The 22,209-nt window shown below is 47.9% G+C and overlaps 9 protein-coding genes across 9 annotated transcripts; 3 read left to right on the plus strand and 6 right to left on the minus strand.

Annotated features, from left to right (window-relative positions):
* Positions 1–1,643: 1,643 nt before the first annotated feature.
* On the minus strand, positions 1,644–2,254 carry PEX2_072880 (mitochondrial 37S ribosomal protein bS16m; the record flags this gene model as incomplete). Its single annotated transcript, XM_016744558.1, has 3 exons — positions 1,644–1,688; positions 1,858–2,047; positions 2,178–2,254. The coding sequence occupies 3 exons, from the start codon at positions 2,252–2,254 to the stop codon at positions 1,644–1,646; spliced, it is 312 nt and encodes a 103-aa protein (XP_016600529.1).
* Positions 2,255–2,586: 332 nt separating this feature from the next.
* On the plus strand, positions 2,587–3,519 carry PEX2_072890 (NADHX epimerase; the record flags this gene model as incomplete). The annotated part of the gene is made up of 4 exons (XM_016744559.1): positions 2,587–2,598; positions 2,652–2,760; positions 2,819–3,036; positions 3,088–3,519. 4 exons carry the CDS (start codon positions 2,587–2,589, stop codon positions 3,517–3,519), a joined length of 771 nt encoding a protein of 256 aa, XP_016600530.1.
* A 185-nt stretch (positions 3,520–3,704) lies between these two features.
* Positions 3,705–6,205, minus strand: PEX2_072900 (WD repeat PLAP family protein; the record flags this gene model as incomplete). The annotated part of the gene is made up of 3 exons (XM_016744560.1): positions 3,705–5,560; positions 5,615–6,068; positions 6,158–6,205. The coding sequence occupies 3 exons, from the start codon at positions 6,203–6,205 to the stop codon at positions 3,705–3,707; spliced, it is 2,358 nt and encodes a 785-aa protein (XP_016600531.1).
* A 2,219-nt stretch (positions 6,206–8,424) lies between these two features.
* PEX2_072910 (WD40 repeat domain-containing protein) lies at positions 8,425–9,751 on the plus strand (the record flags this gene model as incomplete). Its single annotated transcript, XM_016744561.1, has 6 exons — positions 8,425–8,434; positions 8,504–8,617; positions 8,673–8,712; positions 8,764–8,859; positions 8,920–9,548; positions 9,615–9,751. The coding sequence occupies 6 exons, from the start codon at positions 8,425–8,427 to the stop codon at positions 9,749–9,751; spliced, it is 1,026 nt and encodes a 341-aa protein (XP_016600532.1).
* A 608-nt stretch (positions 9,752–10,359) lies between these two features.
* Positions 10,360–11,905, minus strand: PEX2_072920 (putative RNA binding protein; the record flags this gene model as incomplete). Its single annotated transcript, XM_016744562.1, has 6 exons — positions 10,360–11,155; positions 11,227–11,278; positions 11,333–11,367; positions 11,429–11,460; positions 11,727–11,807; positions 11,867–11,905. 6 exons carry the CDS (start codon positions 11,903–11,905, stop codon positions 10,360–10,362), a joined length of 1,035 nt encoding a protein of 344 aa, XP_016600533.1.
* Positions 11,906–12,534: 629 nt separating this feature from the next.
* Positions 12,535–14,632, minus strand: PEX2_072930 (alpha-actinin, sarcomeric (f-actin cross linking protein); the record flags this gene model as incomplete). The annotated part of the gene is made up of 4 exons (XM_016744563.1): positions 12,535–12,723; positions 12,791–14,398; positions 14,453–14,519; positions 14,577–14,632. The coding sequence occupies 4 exons, from the start codon at positions 14,630–14,632 to the stop codon at positions 12,535–12,537; spliced, it is 1,920 nt and encodes a 639-aa protein (XP_016600534.1).
* Positions 14,633–15,662: 1,030 nt separating this feature from the next.
* Positions 15,663–16,902, minus strand: PEX2_072940 (Major facilitator superfamily domain, general substrate transporter; the record flags this gene model as incomplete). The annotated part of the gene is made up of 2 exons (XM_016744564.1): positions 15,663–16,787; positions 16,837–16,902. The coding sequence occupies 2 exons, from the start codon at positions 16,900–16,902 to the stop codon at positions 15,663–15,665; spliced, it is 1,191 nt and encodes a 396-aa protein (XP_016600535.1).
* Positions 16,903–17,616: 714 nt separating this feature from the next.
* On the plus strand, positions 17,617–20,530 carry PEX2_072950 (protein kinase family protein; the record flags this gene model as incomplete). Its single annotated transcript, XM_016744565.1, has 3 exons — positions 17,617–19,575; positions 19,637–20,026; positions 20,090–20,530. The coding sequence occupies 3 exons, from the start codon at positions 17,617–17,619 to the stop codon at positions 20,528–20,530; spliced, it is 2,790 nt and encodes a 929-aa protein (XP_016600536.1).
* Positions 20,531–20,742: 212 nt separating this feature from the next.
* PEX2_072960 (uncharacterized protein) lies at positions 20,743–21,975 on the minus strand (the record flags this gene model as incomplete). The annotated part of the gene is made up of 3 exons (XM_016744566.1): positions 20,743–21,012; positions 21,083–21,786; positions 21,837–21,975. 3 exons carry the CDS (start codon positions 21,973–21,975, stop codon positions 20,743–20,745), a joined length of 1,113 nt encoding a protein of 370 aa, XP_016600537.1.
* Between the last annotated feature and the right edge of the window lie 234 nt (positions 21,976–22,209).

Below are 22,209 nucleotides of genomic sequence, written 5' to 3' on the forward strand. Positions count from 1 at the left end.
GTTTGAAAGGAGGGGATGAAGGAGAGAGAGAGAGTGCAGGGGAGGGGGGGAAGAAAAGAGTCCGGAACGGTCGAGTGCCAGTCCACAAGTGCCAGATCCATGGATCTGCCCTTCACGACGCGACTCAATTGGGAACAGGTATGTGACAGTGGAGGTACAGGGGTTTATATGTGGATCATACTATTAATGGATGTACCTTTAGGTATATGACAGTACATGGCCATAATATTACACTAGTTTACACTAATTTTACCCAATCTTACACCTTGGCCCTGGAAACTGACCGCATGCAGAGAGATGCCAAGTGCGTGCCCCGAGGTGACTTGAGGTGATTGTGGAATGTCCCCCGGTTTTTGTTCTTTTTCTGTTTTCTGTTTTTCTGTTTTTTTTTGTGTTTCTTTGTTTTCTGTTTCTATATGTACTACTCCATACTCCATACTCCGTACATATATATTAGAAGATCGACGGGTGGATCATGAATCTGTCTCTTCTGGAAAAGCACCGGCCATGCAAGTAAGTGCCTATGCGGCTTGCCGTACCCCGGCTCTGCACGCGATTGGGGCTCAATGAAATGAAGCTCACATATATCACAGGGATGTTTTAGTTTTACTTGAAAGACTGTTGTAGACTCGGCAGAAGAGGTAATCCCTACCCGGTATCAAATCCATACAATACCTCTAGGACAGTTTATTGGACGAACCCTTCCAAGGTTGAATACATATTGTACATTTACAACTGCCGTTAACCAGCCTAGATCGTAAGAGCCAACGGCTTAATATTGAATACCTCATATTCCATATGTCCTATATTGTCCTTTACACCATTTTATAACTAATACAAGGTCATCGCACACGTCCATGGAATTTAAAAAGTCAAAAACTGGCGATCCTCCAGGGTCACTGACCAATTGCCACGAGTTCAACCCCGGCAACACATGGGATTGGCTGCCACGGGGAAATGACTTCGACTTATCGAGGGGGCGTTGGCTCATTTGGTTGGGCCGTGGAGAGAAGCTACTGCTTAGGGGGTTTTATTATCACTCCTTCTCCAGAACGTGTGCCTGAACTGGTCATAGCCGCGTCAAATGTTTTGGCTTTCAGTACTGACAAATGCGATCGGCTTCCAAGGGTATCTTACGATGCATTTTAAAATTTACTTCATTTGAGTAGGGTTTGGTAGCATCTGTCTACCTCATGACTCTACAATGTAGGCATATATGAGCAGTTTATAGGCAAGTATGCTTGTAACGCATAGCCTACCTCGGTACGGAGTACGTGCCTACCTGTGTAGGCAACACGTGGTCTTCGCCATAGAGCACAAAGTCAAGTCGTATCAATAGATATTCATGCTGCGGCTCATCTACCGCGTAGAGTCAGAGCAGTCAGGCTGCCACATAATATACAGGGTTTCCCACAAGGCAACTCAATAACGCCAAAAATGCCAGCAAAATCAGGAAACAATAAAAGAAACACAGCGCGACTTCCGACCCGTCATTGATGGTGCCATGCCTTGACCTTTCTAGGGTTCTCGGATGTTGCCTGGCCGAGTACACAAAGAATGTCGGGGAGGAGAACCTTGGAAAGCCACATAGAGGTCAAGCATGCCACAAGCCACCCAGGCAGACAGTAGTCAGACAAGCTGAATCAAGCTTTGTCAAAAGTAGTAGGTTTGGGCGCAACAAGACCGGCCTAGAAAGAGGTCCGAGAGTTAGCAAAAGCAGTCCGTATAATAACAACGTAATTCCCATCAGTCCATATGATCTACTGAAAATGCAGATCCGACAATAGCCGCCCATCTTCCTTGGATCCTCCGATTCTCAAAACTCTCGCGGATGCAGAAAACAAGGGTCAGGCTTACCATGCCCATCAGTTTCCAGACAGGATCACTAGGCTGCGCACCAACACCGAGCCAGTACTTTGCGCGTGACCGGTCGAGGGCGATCTCCTTATATGGGCGGGCATCGGTATTCTCGTACAAGTTCGTGGGACGTTTTGGGATGGGGTTGTAGGTGCCGATGACTTCGAGGGGCTTAGCGCCGCGGGCGGAGCTGAATACAACAAGGTCAATTTCAGTTCTTCTTGAAGATTCAGTGCACAATGGATTAAAGCACTCTCTAGCCTGGCAATGAGGGTTGGAGCGTATCGGGGGTATCCATTCACAGGGGAAAAACCACATACCGGGCTTGCGCAACGACAATGTTGAAGAAAGGGTTGTGCTTGTTGCCGAAGCGGGCGAGTCGAATCCGAAGAACCATTTGGGCGGGTGTGTAATACTTTTCAATTGAAGAGAGCGCAAGACTGTTCTTTTGATGATCCCGTCTGCCCTCCGCAAAAGTTCGAGGAGGTGCGGAACAATTATTTATCCGACATAGCCAGATATAGACTAGCGCATATATGATGTAATGATGTGAGGACCCTCAGTAGATCTACTTCGAAGCTGGCTGTCACTTTGGCTTGCACCGTTGCTGTCAATTTACTCAATTAGCCGAAAGACTAGCTCTATCATTGAAATACTTACATGATCCGTTCTACATTCACCCATCTTCATCTACCTCTCTCCATTCGTCGCTACAGTAAGCCAGCAATAATGTCTCTGAAAGTATAGTTGTCTGTTATTAACTCCAACGACATATTAACTGACAAATATTCCAGGCAATTTCAGCCAAGGATGCCGCCTCACTGGACAAAGACCTCATGGAGACCGGCGGCTGGTCTCTAGATCAGTTGATGGAGCTAGCGGGCCTTTCTGTCTCGCAGGCTGGTAAGCTCCATCGATCTTGAACATGCTTTTAGGCCATACTGATACAACGAGCAACCAGTATGGAAAGTCCATCCCCCAAGTGCAGGCAAGAATATCCTAGTTGTGTGCGGACCAGGCAATAATGGTGAGAAGCAACTCCAGTCTTACCATTCCGAGCAACAACAACCTAACAAATCCCCAGGAGGAGATGGCCTCGTAGCCGCTCGGCACCTAGCCCACTTCGGCTACACACCATCGGTGTACTACCCAAAACAGGGCAAAAACGAGCTATACCAAGTACGTAACCCCAAGCACAAAAAGAGCTTTAGCAAAGCTAACTCAACCCAGCGCCTCAAAACTCAACTCGAAAACCTCTCGGTCCCTTTTATAGACGACTTTCAGACAGCGCTAAAGTCAACAGACTTCCTGGTAGATGCCATCTTTGGATTCTCCTTCGGCGGAGCATTGCGCGATCCCTTCGGTGAATTCGTCTCGCAAATTGAAGCCGCTAACGTCCAGGTGCTGAGTGTCGATGCGCCCAGCTCATGGGATATCCAGAGCGGACCGCCGAAAGAGGGACCCGGTGCGAAGTTCATGCCGCATGCCCTGATCAGTCTGTCTGCACCCAAGCCGTGTGTGGCGTTTTATCGGGGCAGGCATTTCATTGGTGGTAGATTTTTGACGAAGAACCTTGCTGATAAGTATGGGCTTGATTTGCCTAAGTATCAAGGTGTTGATCAGGTTTTAGAGATTGGGGTTGATGCGGAGGGGAGATTGTAAGAGAGTGAGTAGATGGGTTGTTGAGAACGCTAGTTGATTAGAAAATGAAAGAACATTTTACGATTTATCTACTACGAAGTGGAAGAGAAGGCAAAAAAATGTCTTTGTATGGGAATCACGTTGTCGTCGTAAGGAAGTAACGCATCTATGAACGATGCATACCGAATAAAAAATAGCACGCACTCTCAGAGAGCCTCTCGGATCTCGCTAATAATGCCCTTGATGCGCGGCTCCTTTCCAGGGCCAGAGGCTGAGGCTCTCGCGAGAACACCTTTAATCTCATAGATCTCCTTAGCAGCACTCTTGACCTCCTCCCCGAGCGCTGTCACCAGTGTGCCAAGCGCAACTAGTGCTCGGTAAACCGCCTCTGAGTCCTTCTCTGCAGCTATGATCCGAGTCAGTTCCTCTAGGAGGACCAGACCCCGTTCAGCAGATTCTGGAGATTGGTTCCTCCCCTCGGAGGTAAGGTAAACTGCAAAGTTGATGTAGAGTGTCGTGATGGCGATGGTAAGATTGCGGTTTGGTGACTCTCCACTACTGGCTAAGGCGGACTTCACTCCTGCCAGGATCTCATCAAATGAGCTGATGGCCAGATCTCGGCCGGCGGTCGTCTCGAATAGGTTAGCAAATGTTCGCATTGCAAGCATTGCATTGTTGACGTTGAGAGGAGATTCAAAAACACCGCTGGATATCACACCCGACACGACATTTTCGTCTTTGTACTCGGCGGATGCTGTATATGGCACAGCAGCGGCTAGTAGACGGAGAATATCTAGGCCAGGGAGTCGGTTGGCGGCAGGCCAGGTTGTGACAATCTTTAAAATCAATGGCACTCCTGACTCAACCTCGGGTGATGCTTGAAGCTGTTGGGAAGATTCGAGCTGACCGCACAAGGCAACGACCGTTTCCACTTCCGAGGGGCTTAAAGCCACATCTTTTGATCCATCAGACACGAGTTTCGCGTTTAATTCCTGAAGCTTCTTCGTAATAACTTTGAGATTTGCTGAGCGGATGGAGAGGTAGATCTTCTGAGGTAGCACTTTAGGGCGTGGCTCGGGAGCAGGTGTTTGCGGCTCTTCAGTCGCCGCAGCGTCTCCAGGACGGTAACGTCGGTCTGAGCCCCAAGGATCAGCACCTTCAGGTTCCTGAGTCTGCCCAATGGTGGCACCTTGAGTATTCTGAGTGATAAAGTTGGCAACCTGGTCCAGATAAGTCATAGGGAGTTCATTGTCTCCAATAAACTTAGTGGCAGCCTCATATGGATTCTGCGAGGCATTGTATGGCAGTTTTAGCGGAGGTTTGCCATCCTCTATGTCAACATCGAAGACATAATCGTAATCTTGACCATGGTATTCGGTCTTCCGGCCACTGCTTCCAGCCGAGTCCACTACCATACCAATCGCAATCCATTCCTGTGTCGCCGACGACCAGGTATGGGCACTGACGGTACCGCCAGGCTCTCGGATCATTTGGACCTGACCTTCCTTAGTTCCAGACTTTTGTTTGAGAAATTCCGGACCAGGCAGCTCTTCCTTATTAATCTTGCCAACTTGTTGTTCTGGGATAGCCGACTCCTTGACAGCTTGGTCAAACTGCTGTATGGCCTCCGGGGCAGCATGACGGTCAGGGCTTCTGCTGAAAACACGAGCAATGCGGTCACTAGCACCGGTGACAATATCACCGGTCTCACTGCAAGCTGCCACACTCCACACTGAGATTGCAGGATGAGTGATTGTCTGCACACATTGGGTCCCATTCCAGATCTTCACAGTGCGATCTTCACTAGAGCTCACCAGCTCGCCAGATGGGAGCGCAGCAAGGGAGTAAATGAAGCTTTCATGACCATGCAGGGAGGCGACGAGTTGACCCTGCAGTGTGTAAAGACGAATAATTCCGTCATTGCTAGCCGAGGCAAAGTGGGCTCCTGTAGAGTTCGAGGCAGGAAGCTTGCACAAGGCTCGGACGACGTCGTTTGAGTTCTGTACGCTTCCAAGAAGAGTTCCCGAGGTATTGAATACCCGAATCATTTTGTCAGCACAGCCTGTGGTCACATTAGCATTTATGACGAGTTAGGGCCGTATGAAGGGTTACATACCCGTGATGATTGTGTTCTCATCATAGGCCAGCACGGCCCAGACGCTTGCCTCGTGTCCCTGCAGTACCACATCACACTCCCATTTCCCAACCCTCCATAGCCGGGCGGTAGAATCCCAGCTGCCACTGACGACCCATTTCCCATCCGGGGACACATCCAGAGCACAGACATTGTGGCCGTGACCTAGAAGCATAGCGTCCGCATTATCATCTGCACCCTTACTGGGCTGTCTGGCTTCAATTATTGCGTCTTGTCCAGCCGAAAGAACAAGCCCCTCGGGGAACTCGGATGTGGGAGGAATGTAGGCTAGGCTGTTGATGAAGGCGCTACCATGTGCAGCGATGGTATAATCATATGCGGGAGGTGGAGTAGAGACGAGCTTCCAGAGCCTAACTGTTGCATCACGAGAGGCAGAAAGAACGACATTAGGATTTGGGAAGACCACAGCGCGAACCTAAATCAGTCAAAACAGTGTGAGTAGTCTGTGTGGTTTGGAAGCGCGGTCAATAGCATCTGTACAGACGCCGGGACCAGGAGCCTTACATCATCGCCGTGGCCCTCCAAAGTTGCGGAGAGCTTAAAGTCAGGCATACATAAAACTTCGAGGGTAGAAACAGTAAAGAGAGAAGAATCTGAAGGAGAAATAGTTTGAGGGTATCACCGCGGAATTAATGATCAATCAAGCTCCCCTGGATGTTGTTGTCCTTTAGTCGTTCCGGGGGATCGCCCCGCCGAAGCATCAATGGTTATATCACGTGGGCGGTAACGCCATTTGGGGAACCTGCTAGAACACGCCGAGGTCTTATCAAGCAAAGGTACGGCGATTTAATTGGATCTTCCAGCCCTATGGATTTTTGCTACATCCTTGGGTGCCCAGGTGGTCCTCAAGTGACTCATCTACCATACCGGCAACTTCCTAATCTAGTGGGTAGCCATATCTTGCTCCAGTTGGAAGCTTTTATGTTGTAGGGCTGCAATCTATCAGGTCCTATGAAGCGGACTAGGCCGTTAACAAGGAAGTATCTAGTACTCCATCAGAGCTATTGTTGCCCATACCAAGATGGGTCGACAGTACCGCTAATGATATCAATATATAAGATATCATCTAGCAAGGAAACAGCCCTACTGACTATCATCTCCATCAGATCTCTCATAAGCAGTTCGGAGAATCTGTACATGGAGGTATTATCCTCGGTGATTCAGATAGGACCTAAAGGACAAAAAGCACCATTCCAGAAGTCGTGGACATTGATGTTGAAGTTTATGAGATTTTCCACTCCCTCAGTGTCCATTTTGGCTTCATCCCCATACACCGTACTTCGTGAGAACACATGCATTCCCATCTCGATCTAAGGCCTAAAGATACAAAGTTCGCAATATATCCGATAGGTCTTTTCAGTTAACATACGGCATGCCTAGCTACCGCACTGCGCGGCGTATCTTCACGTGCAGGTTGTTCCGGTGCAGGTTCTGGGAGAGAAAAACTCGCCAGTTGCTCACCCGACGGATTTGAGATAGGAAACTTTAGGCGCTTCTCATTAGAAGAGGACGAGGCTGTGGAGACATCATCGGCCTGTTTCCTGCCAGCCCCCATTAAGAGTTAAATTATCAGTTCGGTGTTCTAGAGACCTTCTTTAGTGTACTTTCATACTCCAGGTACGTTAAAGGAGACATCACCCTGCTAAAAAAAACCCCCTTCAAAACCACCGCCATATCGTCATTAGATGCCATTCTTGCAAACGATCTGAGTTTGGGGATGTCGCTAGACCACAGGCAGGGGAATGTGTTGCGATATATTTGGCGGGATAGGCATCGCAATCTATCATCGACTTGATGAGGGCTTGGGGTTACTCAGCTGAATATTCGCCCAAAATATTGAACAGTGTGATATCTTGGCTCAGCATTAGCCATGATAGAAAAATAGAAGATTCAAAGGTGATAGCAACAATATACTTGGGGTCGTTGTCTGGTTGGAGGAAAGGAAGGGAAAAGTGGGACTGAGGAAAGTGGGGCCTGCACGACCTCCAACGGGCACGTGATCTACTGCTAGGAGTCGTACTGTATAGAACAGTTGGCGTCTAATGATGTACTTCATGTAGTTGAAGATGTAGGACTTAGATGGTATGGATATGCAGTGGCTATGACATGATATTAGAGACATTAACTTAGATATCTTTTTCAATGTCTTTTTCAATGTTCTTTTGAGATGTCTTTTTAAGTATCTTTACAGGGTCCTTTAAGATATTTGTTTTTGATATCTTGCTAGATTCACTGCTATATCGTTTTTAAATCTCTATCAATGTCTGTGTATGAAATATAATTCTTAGCTGTAAACTGTAGCTACAATATAAAAAACGACATATGAGCCTCACGTGTCCCAATTATACCCGAATCAGACTAGCGCATGCATTACCTAATATGTGATCGGCTCCAGGGCTGCCCGTTATTGTTTGAAATTGAAATTCAATATCCCGTCTACACACCGAAGGAGTTTCATATTCCCAGAGGCCTGCTCTCCTTTTGAGGTGTCTGGTTAGAAAGGTCCTTGTTCAATCCACTTGCTTCGATCCTTTGTTCTCGGCTCTTCCTCGGACCCCACATATCTGTTTGATGACTTGACGACCCTGACGAATCTCTTATGCACCTTCCTTAGACATATTGAACTCTCTCGGTCTGATTCCTGGATTTTTATCTTGATATCAAGTCGTGGTCTCAGTTGGGTACATAGCACTTCGCTGATCTGATTGACTCTCTTAATACCTAACATCAAAACTACTGAAACCTCGGGAACTTCTCTCAACACCAACGAAATGACGGCCGGTGAGTGATTTGTGTAGACGGGAATGCAAAATCACAATCTTGATAAGTTTACTGATATGCCTTGAACAGATATCCCCAAGGTAGTCCCTCTGACTTGCCATGGACATTCTCGTCCGGTGACGCATCTGAGCTTCTCTTCCACCCTCGAAGACGAGCAATATTACTTCATCTCTTCATGCAAAGGTAAGAAAGACCGATGGTTCTCACTGGCTACCGCATAGTCACTAACCAACTAAAGATAATAACCCCATGCTCCGCGATGGCATAACGGGAGACTGGTACGGCAAATGAAACCAAGCCCAGCAAGCAACTACTAACCTCAACCCCAGGATTGGAACATTCCTCGGCCACAAAGGTGCCGTATGGCAAGCCAGGCTCTCCGCCGACGCCGCCATCTCAGCAACAGCAGCAGCCGATTTCTCAGCGTAAGCAAACCCCTAAACCATTCTCCCACAATGATGTACTAACCTCAACACCCGAAACAGCAAGGTTTGGGACACCTACACAGGCGAATGCCTGCACACACTGCAGCACGCACACATCGTGCGCGCAGTAGCATTCCCAATTCAAGCGAACCCGCAAGTGCTCGCGACAGGCGGCGCAGAGAAGAAGCTACGAATCTTCGATCTAACGCGGGGAGGCAGTTCCAGCACGGGCTCAACACCCCCTCTCCCATCCTCGGCCACTCCGGCCACTGAGAATGGGGTGGCGAGCTACGAGATCGGCGCGGGCGTGCACGGCGGCACGATCAAGTCTATTGTCTGGAACCAGGACTACAATGTCGTCACAACGGCGGCAGAGGACCGCAAGATCCGCTGGTGGGATCTGCGGTCGCGCCACCCGATCGTTGAGTATACTGTTGATGGCACTATTGGTTCTTGCGAATTGAATAGTCTGGCGACAAGGCCTAATGATGCGGGGATTTTGACTGTCGCGGCGGGGAAGAGCGTTTATCTCTTTGATGGCGTGCAACCTGGTCGGTTGCTTAAGAAGGCTGATTATGACTATGATGTTGCTAGTGCTGCGGTTAATAGCGAGTCTGGTCGTCTGGTTACGGGCAGTGCAAATGATACCTGGGCAAGAGTTTATGACTTGAACACGGACGAGGAGCTGGGTATGTTTTTGCTACTTGGAGTGCTGCGTCTTTTGCCATTGGAATCGAGCTAACTTTCTTTTGCAGAGGTTCAAAAAGGTCACCATGGCCCTATTTGGTCTGTCAGCTTCTCCCCCGATGGCAAGCTCTACGGAACTGGTAGCGAGGACGGTACTATCAAGTTATGGAAAGCATGCCGCGAACCCTATGGGCTGTGGAGGTGAACTTGACACTCTCATAATTGTTACAGTGTACAGAAAAAATCACGGAAGAACATTATATTCTTTTTCATTTTCATTTGCGGTCCTTGCTCTATTTATAATTGGCGGCCGTTTTTATTGGGTGTACGCGCTATCTTCGTATCTTGCCGTCATCCATTGGTTGCAAGCAGCCTCTCGTTCTTTGTATGCAGGCTTTGCAGCATACACGCGTCTATTTTTACCTCCAACCCGACGATAGAAAGAGACGAAATACACCGAACAATGCAATGAGAAAGAAACTTTATCATGGGCTCCCACTCCGCTGGTGTGGATATGCAACAAGAGCAGGGACAAGGATAAGAGCCCAGCAAGGGTAAAGAAGAATCGAAGCAGTGAGAAGCCGAATTTGTGATATGGACCGAGTTACAATTTGGTGGTTGAGGTAAAGTACAGACTTTCAGTCCTCGTGCTGAAAAGCTTCGGAGATAGAAGGAGAGAAGAGAAGAGTGGAAAAAGGCCGAGGTGATCCTCATTCATAGAAAAGACTCAAAAGCAATGTGTCACGGAGGCCCAAAAGTTCTGAAATGCGAAAGACAAGCGAGGCTCCCGTAATTCGAGTGACCGTGAGGTATCTACTCAATCATATCGATATCATCGTCGGCAGCGGGTGCGCTGGGAGCCGGAGCAGTCTGCTGAGGGGCGGCGTCCTGAGCGGGTGCAGCCGCTTCACCGCCGCCGTTGTTCGCACCACCCCAGTAATCGTCCATCTCCTGGTCCAACTCCTCCTGAGTCTTGCGCGGACGGGCATTGGATCGGCGGTTGGATCCATCAGTCTGTTGAGAGCGGTTGTCGCGTCCACCACCCCGTCTGCCTCCACCGCGGCGGGTAGGTGAGCGCTGGTGGGAGCGTTGTCCGGGGACGTAACGATCGATGTTGTCTGGGGCGGGCTTGGTGACGTCGCTGCGATGAGCACGGCCGCCACCACCACGGCGGCGTCGGCCATCGGCGTTGTTCTCGGGGCTCATGCTGCGGTCATCACGGGGGCGCTCGACGCGGTCCATAAGACTGGATCTAGGTCGCTGTGCGGAGTCGAGAGGGTTACGTTCACGGCGGCCGGGGACGAGAGAAAGACGGATGGGCTGGCCCTTGGCGTTGGCTCCGTCATACTCCTGAATGGAGGTGTGCGCATCCTTCAAGCGGGCGTATGTGATGTAAGCAACTCCCTCGGAGCGTCCAGCGCGGTCGTAAGAGACAGTAAGTTCAGAAACAGGTCCAATTCGGCCGAAGAGATCCTGCTCAGCGAAGAGGCTGGTTAGGGGTGTTCTTGTGTGGGTGTTGAGTATGGGGTAATTGAAACATACATCGAGGTCGGTTTCGGTGATGTCGTAGTGGAGGTTATCCACGCGAACCTTGGTCAGTGTGCTAGAGCTAATAATTCAATTAGCGCTTTGATCGGGCAAGCTATCAAGTCAAGGCTGATTTGATGAGAGGATCCATACCGATCGGAATCAGGTCCATCGCGGCCTCTGCGGCCTCCACGGGATGGGCGGGCTGAAGAGCAATGTTGTTAGATAGATCCCGGAAAAGTACGGGAAAGCCACATACATCGGTCGTCGTCATATTTGTCGTGCACCCAGTCGCTAGAAACACAGACCCGTCAATATCATTCACACCATCGTATCCAGAGAGAGGTATAATCACAGGTTGAGATCGACACGGTCTGAAGTGTATGGCTGTTGTTATCGAAGAGACTTAGCGTTAGCTCCAAGTCAGATGAGATATCGTGCAAATTTCTTTTCCATGTCTTTGCCGTGGCGTGTTCGTTGGCGAGTCTCCAATGATCCAGAGGACTGGCTACGATTGTCACGGAGCAAGAAGAGAATTCGCAGAGGGAAAGGAGGGCGGACCTAGGTATCGAGTGAGATATTAGTTTCAATGCCATCTAGAACATAAATTTGGAATAGAGCCTCAGTTTGGAGTCAAGTTGTACCTTTCTTACGCCATCGCGCTCGTGGCGACGGCCGGGATTGTTTTGACGACGAGGACCACCACCACCACCTGAGGGGCGACCAGTGTTCCGCTGCAATTGAGTTGGTCAGTCACATGTTCTGCTGGTTTCATTGCTCGCTGGAGCGTTACCGTGTCTTCAGCGATGATCTCGTCCAAGCTGCGATCCATCTTGGAGTGTATGGCTGAGGATGCGATTAGGGAAGAATAAAATTTGTAAAAGAAAACTTATAGTCAACAAATTCAATTAGGACCAGTGTTTAAATGGTGAAGGTTGAAAGAAGTTAGAGATGTCAAGGAATCGAATATGAGCCGCAGGATCCCTCATCAACTCCGATGGATCTGGGGACTGTCACATGACATCCATTGCATAGATACGGCAATGATCGGCAGTATCCACATCTACAGATCAGACCCAGAATAGCTTCAACGTTTCCACCATTGTACTGACAAAAACTTGTTATGTTATCTCACATTTAAGCGTCTTCTTGACTGTCCTCGCTTATCCAAGTCCAACTCCGCGTCTATCAATAGTCTTGATAGTTGAAAATGTTCAAATGGTATCCTGATCATTACAAACAGACAAGCATACACCAACACAATACATGTTAAAGAGGAACAACCACCGAACCCCTGGATGCAAGATGAACCACAGAAAAAAACCAAGAGGGAGAGATCCGGGTTTTAAAAAAACATGCGAATCCTCCCTGAAAACACCAGAAACACAGCAACACCAAGTTAGTGCAAATCCCTCATAATCACCAGTAATGCTGCGCAAATATCAACCTCCATGACACCTCTTATTGCTCGGTCCCATTATTTTTGTTTACTTCTCGCATCTTTTCCATGAAGCTGATGTAGTCATACTTGGGCAACTCCCGGTCTTCGAGTAGATCGGGGCCATCATGTGCAGGCATGGTCTTAACCAAGTGCTCAATAACTTCGTCTGGAATGAGCGAGTGTCGGAGGTCCAGTTCTGTGACGTAGGGCTGCAGGAGAAGTTAGTGACTGTACCCCGATAAATTTGTCAGATATTAAAGAAATTGCTTCACATACCTTGCCATCGGCAACTTCCTTGAAACTCTGGAAGACCTGTTCGGCAGTATTTTGATCCTCTGTTACGCTGACCATAAACCGAATGAACTGCTCGAAGCTGACTCCGGCATTCTGTGACAGTCGGTTGACCCCACACACCTCCACGTAGACCTGGTGCATCTCGTCCTCGTCATAGACCAGTCCCAGACTGGCAAGTGCTGCGGAAAACTCGAGCTCATGAAGAGTATTAGAAGAGTCGCGATCGAAATGACGGAATACCGATTCAAACTCTTCCAATTGGATAGGGGTCAGATTGGTCATGTTGCGAGCAACCATTTGGTTGTCAAGGAACGCCAGCTTCTTAGAAATGCTGGATTTGACGAGGCTCAGCTCATACGCAAGCTCGTCAAGGGTGTATGTGGTGAAGTCGTTTTCTTCGATATTGGCTTCTGCACATTGTTGGTCCAATTCCGCGATGGTGTCGAGAAAGGCGTCGAGGGGAGGCAAGTTGCTATTCAATTTTTTGACATGATCAAGCTGGTCCTCAACATCACCATCCAGTCCGGAGATCGCCAATGACAGGGTCTTCAGGGTTAATGCAAAGTCATTTGCCTTGTCAGCAAAGGAGCGACGTAGCTTGTTCTTAATGTCACGGATTGTCTCGTTTATAAGTTGACTGCGTTCATGCTCCTGCCGGGTAAGGATCTCCCATTCTTTGTCGCAGTTTTCTGGACTCAGTTCTTGCGGTGGGTCATACGGACGCAGTCGATATGTACCCAATTTGGTTTTGATATTGCCCAGCAAAGCAGCTAGGTCGGATTTTTCGGCCACCCATTGGCGTTTCTCGGTTCGTTTGTAGAGGGAGAACTGATATGATTGTTCTTTGGCGTCTTTGTATGTTCCCTCGAACGAGGAGGTCTTCCAGTGTTCACGCTGGCCACGGATGAGTCGCAACAATTCCTTTACTCGGCGCTCATATGAGTTCTGCATATCCCATGCGCCGTGCATGTTGTTAACAAACTTCTCCACTCGTCGCCCAGCATTCTCGACTCTCTCCAATTGCGAGAAAGCGTGGAACCAGTAGGCTATGTAGGTCATGAGAGAGCGCTCGTCGGGTCTGGTTACGTCGCATACATCGTCCACGTCAAGCAGGTCCGGGATGCCGATTTCGTTGGATGCGATCTCGAAGGCCAGCTTCATATTTCCACGGTGATCACTCTTATCTAACGAGTCGTAGTCGATCAAGTCTGGTCGGTGGATGTCGAGAAGCGCGCAGAAGGCCAGGCCATTGTTCCAGCTGGACGAGAAATCTCGGACCTCTACATCGTCGTAGCATGCCGTCTTTCGTTGACACCAGAGTAGCAATCCTTCCTTTGCAGTCATACCCTCTTCGTTGATGTCACTGATAGTAAAGCGCAGAATCAGGGTCCAGATTAAACCGAGGATGATCTTTTGATTGCCATCGACAATATCTTCTGCGCCAATATTCGTCATCTGAATCCTCCTCCCCTTGATGAAATCGAGACTTTTGTTCACATTTTCGAAGCGCTGTACGCGCAGTTTGGGTTTCGAGGCGTATCGACCGAGGGACTCTCCTCCAAGGATTTCGAGGAGGTGAATAAGAATGACCTAATACGCGATCAGCAACATGAAATTAGTGAGCGGGGCACAGGTGGGACATACGCCGTCGGAAAGGTCAGTGACCAAGTCCTCGATGGACAGGCGCCGTGCCTTCAGCTTGTCATTCAACCTAACATTGCTCGTCAGCTAGGGTTCATTCAGAGAGTAAATGAAGTAGGGAATGTACCATTTGGTGAAGGTCTTTTGCTGCACATTAATCCACTGCTTCTCAACCGTCAACATCTTCGATTACGGCGGAGACATTCAGGGCCGATTGGCAATGATAGTGTCGGAACGTGACAGCGAACTGGGTTTAGGGTTAAGAAGAAAATGACTAAGATGATCAAAGACTGGAGGCTTAAAAGACTTGGTTTCCGATTCGGACTGGAGATCAGAGCAATGGAGCACAAAGGGGGGGAAATTATGTCGAGGGGTGGGGGGGGGGGGGGTTTGTCCNTTTGTCCCGCAAGTCGGAGTTGAAGATCACCCGAGCAACCGTGTTCTAGTGACTAGATTCTTGTCTGCTTTGAACTTCGAAAAGAAATTAGTTTAACAAAAATAACTTTAGAAGATGAAAAGAATAGTTGAAACTGGAAGTCTAGGAAATTTATCAAGTGACAATTTGCAGCTGCATCCCTTGTGGACCCACTTCTAAGTATAGATCTCTATTGTTTACACCCCCTTTGTCTATTAAATGGGAGATTTTTGTATGAGATGGTACTATTAAAACTACTAGTCTCTTCTGAATCAATGAGAAATGGGAACTAGTCTGTCCCCCCTTTATCTTAGATGTTGTTTACAACATGGGTTGAGTTTTAAATGCCCATTCTGACGCCGTTGGGCACTACATGTAGTGTAGCATGCCCAGTGAGCGCGTTCATATGTACTCCGTACTTTGTAAACGCTCCGCATAGATCGAGCCCAATAATAACCCCTTGCCCGAGCATTCTCATTTCATTCACAAAAAAAGAAATTTTGTTGCAGAGGCCGGTTTAAAATATCTCAAGGGCCTTGATGGTCTCCAGGGCTGTTTCCAAGGCTTGTTTAGGCGACATACAGTACCACGTATTTCATATCGTCTTATAGCGCACATTGTTGAATAGTTTAGATACAAATAGATGTATGTATCGAGCACCATGCTTCAAACTGGGTAACTATTAAATATTCACTTACTGTACCCGTGGAGTAACTACAGTGTGGTGCTTCCTGCGCTTTGCATCCGAAAAATCATCTACTTCCAGGTAGTATGATTAAATCATTTTAAATACAGTTCTCACTGGAAACACAGCGAAAACCGCATATTCGGTTCTGCCACTCGATCTGTTCTTCCCATTATTTCCATATGGTCAATATGGACAGCTTCACTGGAAGTCTCTTTGCCTTCTTCGTCTGCGCACACCCCACGATGTTCGTGCTTTGGCAGTTCTTTTGCCACGGTAACGGTGTCGAAGATTGAGTTTGATGATAGGAAGATCTCATCGATTTCCTCGAGTGAGCGTCCAGCTGTTTCGGGGGAGAAGAAATAAATCGTCGGCACGCATACCGCATTGATACAACAGTACACCAGGAAATATGTCCAGCCAATATTAGCGAATCCCACCGGAGTGACTTCGGCGACAATGAAGTTGAATAGCCAGGATACCGCAGTAGATAGTCCAGTTGTTGGTGCTCGAAACTGAGTCACCGCGACCTCACTTGCATAGAGGAATGGAATCCCAAGGAAACCAAGGACATAAACGAATAGATAGAAGTATATAAAGAACGCAGCAGCCTTAATCCCAGTATGGTTTTCAGGATGGGCTAGTAGACCCGACAGACAGGCGAAACATATGGACATCATAGTCGCACTGATCAGCATCAGTTTCCGTCGACCAACTCGATCGACTGTCCAGGAGCAGCAGATAGCGCCGAGGATGACTGCAAACTGGGAAGCTGCAGCCAGAATCCCAGAATCAAATGCGTTGAAGCCCAAAAACTGCTCGAAGACGACAGGAGTATATTGTGCGATAACGTTGACACCACTCATTTGTAAAAACATTTGAGGAACGGCAGCGAGGATGACGCGATGAAGGCTTCGTTGTGGTCCCATTTTGAACATCACGAGGATGCTGGCATTGCCAGCCCGCTCAAGTGATATTCTAATATCTTCGAGCTGTTGGGTAATCTCTTCGAAGTCAGGATCGTCATTATGCAAAAGAGTCAAGATCTCCCGAGCCTCGTCCCACTTGCCCTGTTTGCATAGCCAGCGAGGACTTTCTGGCAGTGCAAAGATGAAGAGACTGAGTAAGGTGGAGAATAAAAGGCTGAGGACTAGGACGAAGCGCCACGATGCTTGATTGGGTTGCGTAAACGACATCCCTAGGGGGTGGCCCTCGAATTTGGCGTTATTAGCACCACGCTATAACCAATTGAGTTATGGAACCTAGTTGTTGGGGCCATTTGTTAACCATACTAAGGATCTGAGAAGAAACAGACATGGTTTCTACGGGACCTGCAACTTCCGAGAAGGACATAGGGGAACGATGAGTGGAGAGATGCTAATATCTAGAACCACATTGATGCCGCGCGCATTATCCTCATGCATGTCAGCGAAAGTGGCATACAGAGTATGGCTGATGATAAGGTCCGCGAGCTTCTAGGAGGACATGGTAAAGATTTCTGAAGGACAAAGCCCCGGTGGCGCAACGCCCGGGTTTTCAGAGCCTATCTCGGATAAAAGAAGAGAGCTGTATTTTGTGGGGCCAAGAGATACCATCACAGTAAGTAGCATTATACGGAGTATAACATAGGCTCATTTCCTGATTTTGTGGGGAAAAAGCCTAGGGTCAAAGAGTTGAACTTCGTATAGCACCGACGCCCGACTATCAATCAGCACATGAAACAAAGGGAGGTAGGCTAGAAATTGATGGGCAAGATTCCAGGGGTGAAATGGCGTAGTGGCCTATTTTTTGCTGTTTATTATGCTTTTTTGCCTTATCTGCTTTGTGCTTTACTTTTCGGCTGAATATTACCTGGGAAAGCCGAGGTCAGCCGCAAGATTATGCAGGGTGTAGGGGGGATGTTGCATCCAAATCAGAACGCGTCAATAGTCCTAGCCGATCGCCTCGTGGATAACTATTGTTTTGGATCTCGTCCTACAATTTTTTTCATGATTGTACCTAACGTCTAGGGATTTCCAACATTGAAACGGTCTCATTCGCTCAGTGAACCAGAGCGCGAACTTCAACATGGCATCCCCTCAATACAATGAACTACGTGACGAGATCTATGTGCAAATCATGAAAAGGATGGAAAAGACGAAAAAGACGGAAAGGATGGGAAGGATGGAAAGGAGCCATGAGGAGGGAAGCCGATTTGCTCCTCATGGTACTGCGGAAAAAGTGCTACAGCCAGAAGTGTTGCGGCAGTTTTTTCGGAGTCTTCTATTGGACGATATGCCAATAAACGCTGATCTTGACTTCGATTTCAATGAAGAAAATTTGATTGACAATATGAGAGAACGGAAGCTTCATAATTTCCTCGCTATTCTCATTTTCACCTCATGCACTATCGAAGCCGCTCGAACATTCACCATCAAATTGTTAGCGCAAACTGGCTGGTCACCAAATCTTTGCTCTCTACCAGCAGAGCGTGAGAGCCTCACGGAGATTTTCGGGGAACAAGTCACACCGGACAAATTCATGGCACAGCAAGCATGCTTTTGTCCTATCGTGATTCGCAATAAAACAGAAGTTCGAATTCAGGGCCTGGACCGACAGTGTTTACCCTACCTGGAGCAACACTACCTCGGGGAAGGAGCACAAGGCACTGTATACCGAGTAAAGATTGCTACGAGGCACTTTTACGACCCGGACATTAATGGAACAAATGACCAGCCGAAGGAAATGGCACGCAAAGATTACCAATCCACCAAGGACATGGAGAGGGACACGTTGAGGCAAATCCTTGCCTGCGACCGGACTTGTCCAAATATCGTGGATATTTACGGCGGCCTTGCCATTGGCACAAAATACAGCATCTTCATGCCTCTCGCATTGTGCGATCTGAGCGCCTACATGAGGGAACAACGTCCAAACAAACCGAATACCACTATGGAGAAGACGGATATAATTCTTTCAGCTTGGGGACTCGCCCGTGGGCTCGAGTTTCTTCATAATGGTATGAGGACTGCCGAAGGGGACATGATGGTCTGTTACCATATGGATATCAAGCCGAGTAATATTTTGGTGTTCCTCGACAATGTTAAGGGCAGGCAGGAGGCCGTTTGGAAAATTAGTGACTTCGGCATGTCTCGTCTCAAATTGAGATCTCACGGAAGGGAGAAAGAGAAAGATGTTGGTGGTTGGTTTGTCAGGTCCCAACGGTATAGGGATGCATCTCCCTCGGCGGCCTCCAACAGACGTGGAGACGGCACTTATATTGGGCCCGAGTCTCTTTCGAAACATAGAGCTATGAGAGAAAAGAGCGATATCTGGTCTTTAGGATGTATCCTCAGTGTTGTTTTCACATACTTGGAGGAGGGCAGGACTGGCGTGGAAGAGTACGAATCGAGAAGACTAGAGCATCGCAGCGCGGATGGCTATGATCGCTTCTTTGTCACAGATCCACTGTTCGGTCGACCAAAGATCAGCCCGGCGGTCACACTATGGCATGACAAACTGATAAAGAACGCCAGACTGAGGAGCCCCAAGGAAGGGGAAGCGGTGAAATCAATGCTGGACTATCTAGTGCATTCAGTTCTTCAGCCAGAAACATCAAAGAGATGCAACGCCAGCGAATTGGAAAAGAAGTTGATCCGCACATTGCAGCAGTACAGGGATTTGGGAAATGAGGTGACCCCACGTTTGCCAGACGAAGCGCCTGGCCTAGGCAGGGTGCTGCAGAGAATGTACCTCGATATTTTCATGCGTGAGAGCCAAGATCCCGCCACTGACAGACCCTTTAAGTATTGGAATCTGGATGCCTCGGAGCCCTTCAAGGGCTGCGAGATCTCTCCGGATGGAACTGTTATCGCGTTTTGGACTGACATCAAAATTTCCCTTTACACTTCGCAATCTCTGCAACAAAAGGGGGATAATGGCATACGCCCGGCTGCAGAATATCCGATCCCGACTGTAGGATTTTGGAAGAGTATCAGCCTGACGAAAAGACATTTGATAGCTTCCACCTCCGGAAGTCCTGTCCAAGTAAGAATTTCGTTTTCTCTTGCCTTTTTTTGATTCCGGCCTAATCAGTTTTGAACCCAAGTGTTACATCTTCAAACTACCAACGGGGCCATATATGGACGTCAATCTTAGACCTTCGGATCGAGTCTCCATACCATCACTGCCCGAGATTAAAAAGTTGGCTCTCGCGCCTGGAAGTCAGAGAGTGGCATGCATTGTCAGCAACAACGATGAAAACCAAAATTCAGGGTCCTTATATTTTGGCGACATCAATTCTCCGTATGAGTGGAAGCTGAGGTATAAACTGGATTGGCCGGCCGCAGACATTGTTCAGTTATCATTCTCAACAGATGACGACCTCTACATGGTTTTTAGGCCACAGCGAAGCGGTCCAAATCATAAGCACGAAATTCCCGTCATTCACGTGTCCTTTCGATATAACCAGATAACTCCACTCATTATTGAGTCACTAGTAAGTTTTCACCTCCCAATCTTCAACTTCAAATTCTTTATACATCTAACCTCCCCTATGTAGGGCCTTGATACTAGCAGCACTGTTGGCCTTTTTACCACATTCGCTACCTCTCTCCAAAAGCCTCATGTTTGTGTACTTGTCACCCGAGAAAAACAGTTGCACATCCAAAGCCTCGCACAAGAGGATCATACGCCTGCTATAAAATTCGACATCAAGAATTACCGCGTACTTAAGCTAATGATGGACAAAAATGACGACAAAATATTGGCGGTGGGGAGGCGCGCGGCCCATCATACAATGCTTCTATTGGAGATTGCCATGCCACCTCAGGCAACAAAGATTTCTGTGACAGAGCTTGCTGAAATTCCAGGCCTGACACACAGTGATGAGTTTACCGAGAGAGTTGTTCACGGTGAAGAAGAGAGTGTTGTTATTCTTGCCGCTTTGATGGGTGCAAATCAATGCCGCATATACAAAACCATTGTGCCCAGGTCTATATAGGGTTCAGCAGAAGTATTTACATGTATTTTTCTTCTTGTTGATTCTGATTTTTATTTTCAATACTCTTCTCATAAATACTAGCAATTTCTCTATTTTTTTGCCTATACATACATCTATCTTGAGCTCATGTTTAGACACAGCCCAATATCCACAAAAGTTCGATATAATGGCCAATCTCAGAGGTCTTATCATTAAAGCTTTCTTTTTCAAACCTAACAAGCCTGTAGCTCAATACTGGGATTGGCGCCACCGCCACCTGTGAACCGCCTCCTCACCCCTTCGATTGTCCAAGTTTGGCTTCTTTGTATTTTCGGTGCAAGCGCGCGTAATGTTGCACTATCACGACGCAATAGCCAGTAGTATAGAAGGAACGTGACTGCTGTTAAGGCAGCAGCTGAGACGAAAAAGATCCATATCATAGGTGTTCCAACAATGCGATTGTTGGCTTCATCCATGTCGAAGAAATTCATACCAAATATAGTCTGTTGTGAGAGATTGTCAGTCGAGGTCTAACAGTTGTGATGTATTGAAAATCAGATGAGGGACACAAACAGCCAAGAATGACGAAGGAAGATATACCAACGACAAGGTGGTGATGAATACTGCTGACTTATTCAGCTGTAGCATGTTCGCATTCTGTTCCTTTGCTAGAACCTGATCCCGAAGCAACAAAGTGTCGGCCAGGAGCTTTGAGACAATCTGCGCCCGCTGCTGTAAATGTGAAGCATTATGGGAAATTGCAATGCACTCTCGACGGTGATTTTTGAAATAATGAACTCCGGGGTAATTTGTTGAGACCCCTGACCTGGAGCTACTAACATTACAAAGCTCGTCGAGTATGTCCGTGGCTGATTTCAAGATGGCTGGTACTTCGAGAAATCGAGTCTGCAAGGCAGTCAATGTTCTAAGGGTATCGTACCCTACAGCCAAAGGCCCACTAATAAAAGTGGCGATCGTACTGCCTGCAAGTGGCAGAAATCGCTGTTCGTGTATGGCAATATATTTCCTCCATGCGGGGAAGTATGTTTCGAACAAGAGCCGGTGTAACCAAAAAGGATCGGATTCAATCTCGGGGCAAAAGTTGCGCAGTAAATTCTCGGCCTGCGAATGCGCTTGGGATTGTGGGGTGGGATTGAACAGTACGAAGAGACTTTGGGATGAAGTCTTGTCGTATCGGTGGTAAATTCCAGTCTGACGAATGACCCATCTGTCCTCTTGTAGCCTGTACTCGGGGTATCTTATAGTGTAAGATATTTCTGTTTCTTCAATTTAGCAATAGGATCAATGTCGGGTTAAAGATACGTACCATTTATGGAACCAGAGCAGGACTCTGTGAATGGAAGGCAAAATACCCCTTCAAGGTCATCGCTACGCTGATAAAAGCACGATGGTATCGCCCAAAATGATGGACCTATCTCGTGTCCAGCAACGAGGAGGTCAAGCATAGGCTTAGTGATCTGCAATGGTCTCCAAGAAGTACGTTGACATATTGACCTATCAATTATTAGCAGAAGAAAGGGATGGTGTTGATTCAACATACACAAGGCGGCATTTGTAAGGCTTGTTCTGATTATTTTTCAGAAAAGATGCTGTATCCTCCACGGTGCGAAGGTCTGATTGCTGATATGAGCCTCTTGTGAGGAGCGGTGTTGCATCCTGTCCAACCTCAAAGATTTGTA

Source organism: Penicillium expansum (genome assembly GCF_000769745.1).
Source record: "Penicillium expansum strain MD-8 chromosome Unknown contig254, whole genome shotgun sequence".
Classification (NCBI taxonomy): Eukaryota; Fungi; Ascomycota; class Eurotiomycetes; order Eurotiales; family Aspergillaceae; genus Penicillium; species Penicillium expansum.